The sequence below is a fragment of the Microtus ochrogaster genome, chromosome 1 (assembly GCF_000317375.1).
Source record: "Microtus ochrogaster isolate Prairie Vole_2 chromosome 1, MicOch1.0, whole genome shotgun sequence".
NCBI lineage: Eukaryota > Metazoa > Chordata > Mammalia > Rodentia > Cricetidae > Microtus > Microtus ochrogaster.
The window spans coordinates 114,274,890-114,282,896 of NC_022009.1; the positions used below are offsets into that span (position 1 = coordinate 114,274,890).

Genomic DNA, 8,007 nt, shown 5'->3' on the forward strand with positions numbered 1-8,007 from the left:
TCTGGTGCCCTCTTCTGGCCTGCAGGCATACATTCAGACAGAATATTGTATACATAATAAATAAATAAATAAATAAATAAATAAATAAATAAATAAATAAATAAGTGTAGTTTGGGGGCTTCCAAGCTCTGCTGTTTCCTACACACAAGCCTATGCAGTCTGTTTCCTCTTGCCAGCCAGGGGTAGCACTTTGTGTTAGCTCCTGATACACTCCCAGGTGCCAGTGAGCCAGCGCCCGGTACACAGCACATAGTACACGCTTAATGACTTTCTGTTGAACGACTGATAGCTCAGACAAGCACCCCCAGATGCCATCAATACCCTGACTTTTGCCCACTTCCCTCAGCCCGGTTCCAAACTTGAATTTACCCAACACGCATGTCTGTCGGCCTCTGATGTAGGGAAAACCACAGACATCTGCCAGCTGGACCCTACACGAAACCACACGGCCAAACCTTACATAGGCCCCAGGGGCTGGACCAGCCGTGTCTTTGTCTCCCCGTTGCTTCCACAGGAAGTTGCTCCCAGTGGTGTTCAAACTAAGCTGCGGCCAAAGTTGTGACACCAACAGTTATTGTCGGCAACTTAGGTTGCATGTTCTTCCGCTTCCTATCCTAGCCCGATCCGTCCTCTCAGTTCCTCCATTGCTTCAGGTTTAGACCATCTTGCTGCACGTGAAGACTTCTCCCAAACTGCCTTTTCACGTCTTAAAATATAGGACCGATTTCCTTCTGGTTGTTTTTTTGTTTGTTTGTTTGTTTGTTTGTTTGGACAGGGAAGGTTTTACTTTTGCCAGTCCTGAGTTCTTCTGCTTTGTATTGTTTTATTTGGGGCAAGCCTCGTGATGTAGGCAAGGCTGGCTCAACCTGAGATGCTCCCGCCTCAGCTTCCAGAATGCTGAGATTAGAAGGTTAGACCACCACATTACTTCAGCCCCCTTCTATCCACAAAGCTAACTTCCTCTGCTCAGTTCATCAGAACCCCTCTATTTCATGAATGAAATACTCCCCAACTCTAGAATGAAAAACAAAGATAAGACCGTTGAACTCAATTGTTCCAATTTTGTCTTTTGCCCAAGTACTGTCATACCAGTTGGGACTACTGAGGAAAATAGGATGAACCATGTTCCTGTGTCCTGGGGTGTATGTAGTAGCGCAAGGTGACAGCGGGTGAACAATTGCACAGGCTACACACAAGATTCATAAGAGATATTATTAGCTAAGTCAATGAGAAATGTGGCCAAAAGTGTATTTACATTTGTGTTGAGTATTAGAATAGAGGAAAAGAGGTCACCTTGCTTCCCTCCTTTATGTGTTTATACAGTAAAGTCTTAGGATGGCGTCAATGTTGTCCCTGTATATAATCACTGTCTAAATTTCTGACTAATGTTCTTCACCAGGGTCTTAAAAGTACACTTATTTGGTTTTTGCATCTTAAAGCCATTTTAAAAGGCTTTTACTTGGGTACTCCAAAAACATTTGTCAAAAAAAAAAATTGACAAATTTTTTTTGCATAATACTCTCCTCTCAGCACACGGTATTTTAAGAGATCAGCAGCAGTGTGCTGGGTTCAAATCCCACCTCCCATGCTACCTCAGGAGATTACGGGGAGCTCTCCGGTGACGGCAATGACATCTGGCACACAGGGTTTGTGAGGACTGAGCGAAACGATCACGGAAAATGGTCTGAGACCATCCCTGGCCACAACGCGCACTCAATAAATGTCAGTATCTGCCGCCGGCAAGCAGTAATGTCACTCCCTCCGCCTTGGATCAGTCTCACCTAGAATCATTTTGGGGTGAAAAAAAATCCCCTAAACACGAGTGGGAAAAGTACCAAGCTTCCCTGAAGAGCAGCTCTGCTCAGCGACTGGAGACACCCGACTATTTTATTTAAGTGACAGACCCAGGCATTAACGATCTGGCAACTTGTTGGTTTCTACTGGAGAACACAGGGTCTTTCTGAAAGGCATTGTCTCCATTCTGTGTGTTGTCTTAACGATGGCATATTTTTCTTTATTATTCCCAAGGCAACAGCCGTTGGTTTTGTTGTTGTTATTGTTGTTTTGAGGGAAACAACTCCGGATCCAATTTAGAAAACACACTTTTTCAGAAAGGCATGGGATTCATGTAAAAGGTCTCACAGTTCAACCCCAGAGACATCTGTCTGCTGCATCTTCCCAAAGAGACCCAAATTATGAGGCTTTAAAAAGATAAAAATAAAAAAAAAAATTCCTTAGGCAATTTAGTAAAAAAAAAAAAAAAAGCATTCCTATTAATCTGAAAGTCTTTGTGGAATTTTGTGTACAACTCAGTGGCTGTTTTATTTGACGTATTCTCAATTTTTGATTCAGACGACAATTTGTAGAATCCATTTTTGAGGATCTGTAGAAACCATTTGTCAGATGGCTGCCCTAAAACAATCGCAGGAAATTAGTTTAGCCCCGTTTAGATACAAAATAGATCATCTTCTATTGCATTACAAAAATGTGTTTGCTTAATCTCTTTATAGAGCTGTGTATTTTTTGGATGTGGGGATATCCAGTTTCTAGAGAGAAACCAGTCAATGCCGTTCCACACCTGTTATAAAAAGGATGTTACAAGCAGGGGGAAATACGCAGAATGTGTTCGATGATATTTGGAGTTCTTTGACATAAGGTAAATTCGTATAGTTACTCAGGAGAGAAACACTGGGGCATTTCACACGGTAAAAACAACAGAGGAAATGAAATTACGGGATGCCGGAAAGGTCTCCCTCTGCAACTTCCGCTCTGGAAATCAACTAGATACAAAGCCTTGTTCCGCCACAAACGGAAGCGTTTAGCACAGAAAGCTAATCCGACTCTTTCCTCTGAAGCACAAATTGGCCCAGTGTTTTCCTGTCCTGATCTCCTTCTCCTTTCTTTGAAACAAATGTCATCATTCCCTGTAAATTCCCAAGCAGCTGGTCACTGAGTAAACAGAGGTGTCTAACAATAAACCACAGGTTCAGACTGTCATCCCTGCAAAGGGGGTCACCGACACAGTGAGGTCGTTCAGAGAGTCACTATAACCAGTGCCTAGAGAGAGGAGCATCGTCCACCCTGCAGTAAGGAGCACAGTTTGGTCCAGACTTCGCCCTGGACTACACAAACACAACTCTCATTAATGTCACCTTAACCTTCTAGACAAAAGCACAGCTTCACATAAACTATTATAACTCCTTTGGTTCTGGCCATTGATTGTCCCTTGTCCCCAGTTCACAGCTGCAGGGACCTTACAGATCCTAGCTGCTATGGTTTTCTTCGTATTGGCCTTGTTACCCCCTTTCAGGGGGCCCACCCTGCTGAGCGCTCACAGCGTGGTGGCTGACAATGAGCGCCTCTGTTCAGGTTTCTGTGGACCTCAGAAGGAAGAAGCGCACATTCTTCTCTCCTGGGCTCTCAGTGGCTTCTTACTGTTGAAATGATTGCTTCTAGAGGAGGTGGACTCTGACAGCTCCTGCCCTAGGGGCTGGGGGCAGTCAGACACATGACTGGCTCCGATGACCAAGCAGGCCTTCCTCTCTCTGCACACCCAGTGAGACTCATTTGGGGTGGAAATGAGTAAAGTCCCACGGGGGGCCTCCTACCCCAAGCCTCCAAAATACTGTCATTGCAAGCTCCAAACTCACACCCCTACTGGGGTGTTATCCAAACACACCCATGCAGCCTGGGGTGTTATCAAGCCTTAGCCTGTTGCCCTGCTGGGAATCCCTTCTGTTCCCCTTGGTTCTCCAGCTTGAACTGGGGGGTCTAGGCATTTCCATCCCCCTTGCGGTCCTAGCCTGCCATCTACTCCCTTGGATCTAAGTTGGACCCTTCGCATCTGGCCCCTACATTGCTGGTGAAGGAATCTTCCCATCATGCAAATCCAAGGTTATCTCTCTGCTAAGACTCTGAAAAGTCTAAGGATGCCATCCCCAACTCGGGTGACGGCCTGTCTCCACCAGATCACAACTGGCGGCATTCCTGTTCCCATCTCCCCTTTTCGCCTATTGTGTTGATTCCCGTTTCCAGGACTGGCTCAGAATCCACCCCTCGTCAGTCATGCAAAGCCTCCCTGCAGATCCGGGAGGCTGCAGAAGCAAGCCCTTGCGGCCTCCTAGGCTCCCGCAGAGCGCTAGGCTTCCTCTCTCTGGGCCTTTTTTTCCCAGGATGCTGTGTAGTAAGCTGCCAGAACTGAGTTCTAAGCGGTATATAGTCACACCGGTTTTTATGTTTAAGGCAGGACACTTTTGCAAAACAGATCGAGTCAGACTCAGTGTCCACGGCGGAGACAAGTGAGTGGCGCTGCTTCTTCCGAGGGGGCGTTGGGCAGCGTGCTGTGCAGGGCATCTAGACTGAGGGGGTTGTGGGGCGGGACAGACCTGCTGCAGAACAAGTGCGGCGACTCGACTCGCGGGGACCGCGGGACGATTTCGCTTTCGCTCTGAGTGCGGTGGGGTGGGCGGCGGTCCCGGAACCTAGCAGACGGGCACTCCGAGAGTTAATTCGAAAGCGCCACCCGCCCCCTGGGGACGATCTACGCAAGTGTCCTTGAGAAGCTCCTGTAGAGACAGAGAGAGAAAGCAAGAGACACTATCCTGGGAAAGTCCTGCTGGGTCTCCAGACAATTATAAAAATGTGTCCCCTGGGGTTAGTGTTCCAACAGCCTCACCTCCAGCATCCAGCTGCCTCGCTCACTGCCAGCCCAGCATGTGTCCATCGCGCTGTAAGTAGCCCAGGGCCGGGGACCTGGGTGATAGGATCTGGGAAGGTGACCTAGGAAGGAGCAGGCAGGAGCCCTGGATCCGTTAAGGGAGACTAAAGAGCAGTCAGCAATTGCAGGCCAGGAAAAAGAAGACAGGAAGGAGGGTTTTACTAGATCTCTGCTGCACCTGGCACGGTCTCTTCATTACAAAACAGGCCGGGCCGTTATGCCCATTTCACGGAAGAAAACCAAGGCACAACCTTGGAGCTAGAGTAAGGAAAATGCAGATTTCGTCCAGTCCCCAAACAAGATTTGGGGAGTCTTGCTCGCTCTGACAGCCCTGTGGAAGGGGTTAAAACATAAGTGGAAGGAGGCCAATACCCAAAAGAAATGATTGGAAGAGATGGCCAGAATGGCGGAACACAGAGGCAGACTAAACCAGTTGACAAACTCCATCTACTTTCCCGCCCCAATTTCCCTTTCAGGCCTCCTGTTTTTGGCTACCCTTCTCCTCCTAATCCACCTCAGCTTGGCCAGGGCCACACCAATCTACCAACCTGCCAAGGGTCTTGTCTACTCCCAAAACTTGCTGAATACCACCAACCAAATGCTGGAGAAGGTGAGTTTTTTGGGTCCTCCTAGCTTTGAGGCTCCCCTGTGGCAAAGATTTCCATCTGGTATCCACGGGGGACCCCACAGTTCATGGGTAGCAGGCAGGAGCGGTAGAGGAAACTTCAAACCTCCCAGATAGTATCTAGCTTAAACTGTGTCTCCAGAGGAAGAAAGGATGCTAATAAATTATAACAAGCATCAGTTTGGACTGTGTCTTTCCAGAGGAAAGTAGCTGCTCACCATGCCCCTCCCAGCCTGCCTGCCTGTATGGCTTTGGGTCGGGCGCTCCCTGCTTCTGCTTCACTGCAGGTTGAATAGGGAGACAGTTGCTAGGTGCAATCTCTGCTTTAAAGATGAATTAGATCTCCTAATTAGATCTCCTGCTGCTCATCCAACACAGGGCTGCAGCTCCTTGTTGGATGCACATGTCACAGGGAGGATTGTGGCATCCCGTGTTGTGTCTGACCTTTGTTTTTCTGGGGCAAGTGTGATCCGGTTTTATTTCTAGCTTTGTTTGTTTTTCTCAGGTTTCATATTTGAACGCACCGTATTCTTTTCTGTTATAAAAATCGCTGCTGCTTTCTCTCAGTGTTGCTTACTAAACTACAGCAAACGATAGTGTGTTTGGGACATTCTGGAGCTACTAAGGCTGTGGCTTGGTGGTAGAGTTACTTAATTACGGATGAGGACCTGTGTTCCAACCCCAGCAGGGCATTCACTCATAACACATAGAAATGGAGGAGGGAGGGCGGAGAAAGGGGAGGAAGGAGGAAGGGAGGGGGGGAGACCCCTTCCTTCTTTCTGCTGTGTTTTAAAATCTTGAGGAACTTCTAGCTTGTTACCTTATGACAATGCCAAGATGAGCTCCATTCTACAAAGCCTCTTTGAAGAGTTCTTTCCTTCTCTCTGGTCTTTCATGTGCTGTCAATTGTCCCTCACTGCTCAAACAATCGTAATTACATGCGGGATTCCAGGCAGGAGAGATGGCTCAGTGGTTAAGAGTGCTGGCTGCTCTTCCAGATGGACCAGAGTTCAATTCCTGCCATTCCCATGGTGGCTCACAACCATCTGTAACTCTAGTCCTAGGGAATCTGTCATTTCCTGGTCTTCTGTGGGCACTGGGCCCTCATGGTACACAGATACACACACAGGCAGAACACTTGTTCACATGAAATTTTAAGATGAAGGAAAAATCTTAAGGGGGGGGGGGCTCCCTCAGGAAGGCCTGCCGAGATGAATGACTGTTTTCCTCAGGTGAGGTTTGGCATGGAGGCGTTGGAGAAGTTCAAAGTCGACTAGACGCTCCCTGGAAAAGCCCACTGTGCTAGTCCCAGACAACTGCGCTGCCCATCAAGACATTGCAGAATTCAGTCTTGTCTCAGTTTGGGTTACTATTGCTACCAAGTCGAACTTGGACTCCAGTCAGGCCGATCACTATCCCTTCTTTCTCACTTCCCTAGTTCCATAGTTGAGTGGGAAGATTATCAGAAAGCTGTTGACGTCTTAATATATTGTGTAATTCTGTTCCTCGATGTTTCCCAACCTACCAGGGGGTAAGACAAGGTCCCAGAGTACTGTAAATTAAAACTCAACCAGTCTTTAGGGCTTGCAAGTTTGTTACAGCCGTCAAGTCGTGACTTTAACAGTTCCTCTTTACAAGTTAGCCTTGAAAAGGATAAGCACACAGCGTGAGTGCTTGGCAAAAGGAAAAACAACAGGATTCGCCGGAAGCAAGCCTCACAGCGTGGTGCTGAGGCTGATTAGCACAGACCGCTGCAGAGTTCACTGGGTGGAAACAACGGCCCGCTGGCAGACAGCCTAGGCAAAGGGGGAGGGGAGGAAGAGGATGCAGGTGGCCTGTTTCTTCTCGTCTTATGAAATGTGTCAATTTCCTACAGGTCAAAGAGATGACAATTCAGGGTGGCCAGCTCCAGTCCTGCTGGTACCCTGGGATGCTAACCTCAGAGGGAGTCAGCTCCCTTGCTCAGAGTATCTCCTCAGCTTCTCTTGATGGTTTTCACAGGCCAGAGAAACTTTGAAAGATTATCCCTGCTCTGCTGAGGACATTGATCACGAAGACATCACAGAGGACCAAACCAGCACACTGCAGGCCTGTTTACCACTGGAACTTGCCAAGGTATGGAGAGATCTTTCCCACAGAAATCATGCAACACAATTAAGAATTGTGCACCAAATGTAAGTGGTCTCCAAACATTAACACATAGCTACCAAAAGTGAGGTTTTTGAAAAAAAAAAAAAGTCACAATAATGTGAAGGCTTCAACAAGCTGAAGTATATACGCAATAGCTATGAGTTGGGTGTGGTGGCATATACCTTTAATTCCGGCATCTGATGGGTAGAGCAGGCTAATCTGTGTTAAGTTAGAGGCCAGTCTGGTCTATATGGTGAGTTCAGGCCAGCCAGGGCTACACAATAAGATCTTGAAAGAAAAAAAATGGGGCTGGTAACGCCGTTAGTAAAGTGCTCACTGCATAGGAGCGAGGACCTAAGTTCAGATCCCCAGCACCATGTAAAAGCTGGGTGTGATGGTTCCACATGGCTTCAGTGCCAGGGAAGGCAGAGAGAGACAGGAGGATACCCAGGGCTGATGGGCCAGCAAGTCTGGCTGAATTGTGAGTCTCATGTTCAGCGAGACACCCTGAATCAGAAAAAAATAAGATGGAAAA

General features: G+C 47.6%; 1 protein-coding gene across 1 annotated transcript in view; it reads left to right on the forward strand.

Annotated features, from left to right (window-relative positions):
- Positions 1 to 4,489: 4,489 nt before the first annotated feature.
- The window catches only part of Il12a (interleukin 12A), a 6,987-nt gene continuing 3,469 nt past the window's right edge, over positions 4,490 to 8,007 (forward strand). Inside the window, exons 1-3 of the mRNA XM_026779364.1 lie at positions 4,490 to 4,729; positions 5,194 to 5,327; positions 7,344 to 7,457. Coding sequence (XP_026635165.1) covers positions 4,714 to 4,729; positions 5,194 to 5,327; positions 7,344 to 7,457 — 264 coding nt within the window. The 5' untranslated portion in view covers positions 4,490 to 4,713. The remainder of the gene's footprint in view (positions 4,730 to 5,193; positions 5,328 to 7,343; positions 7,458 to 8,007) is intronic.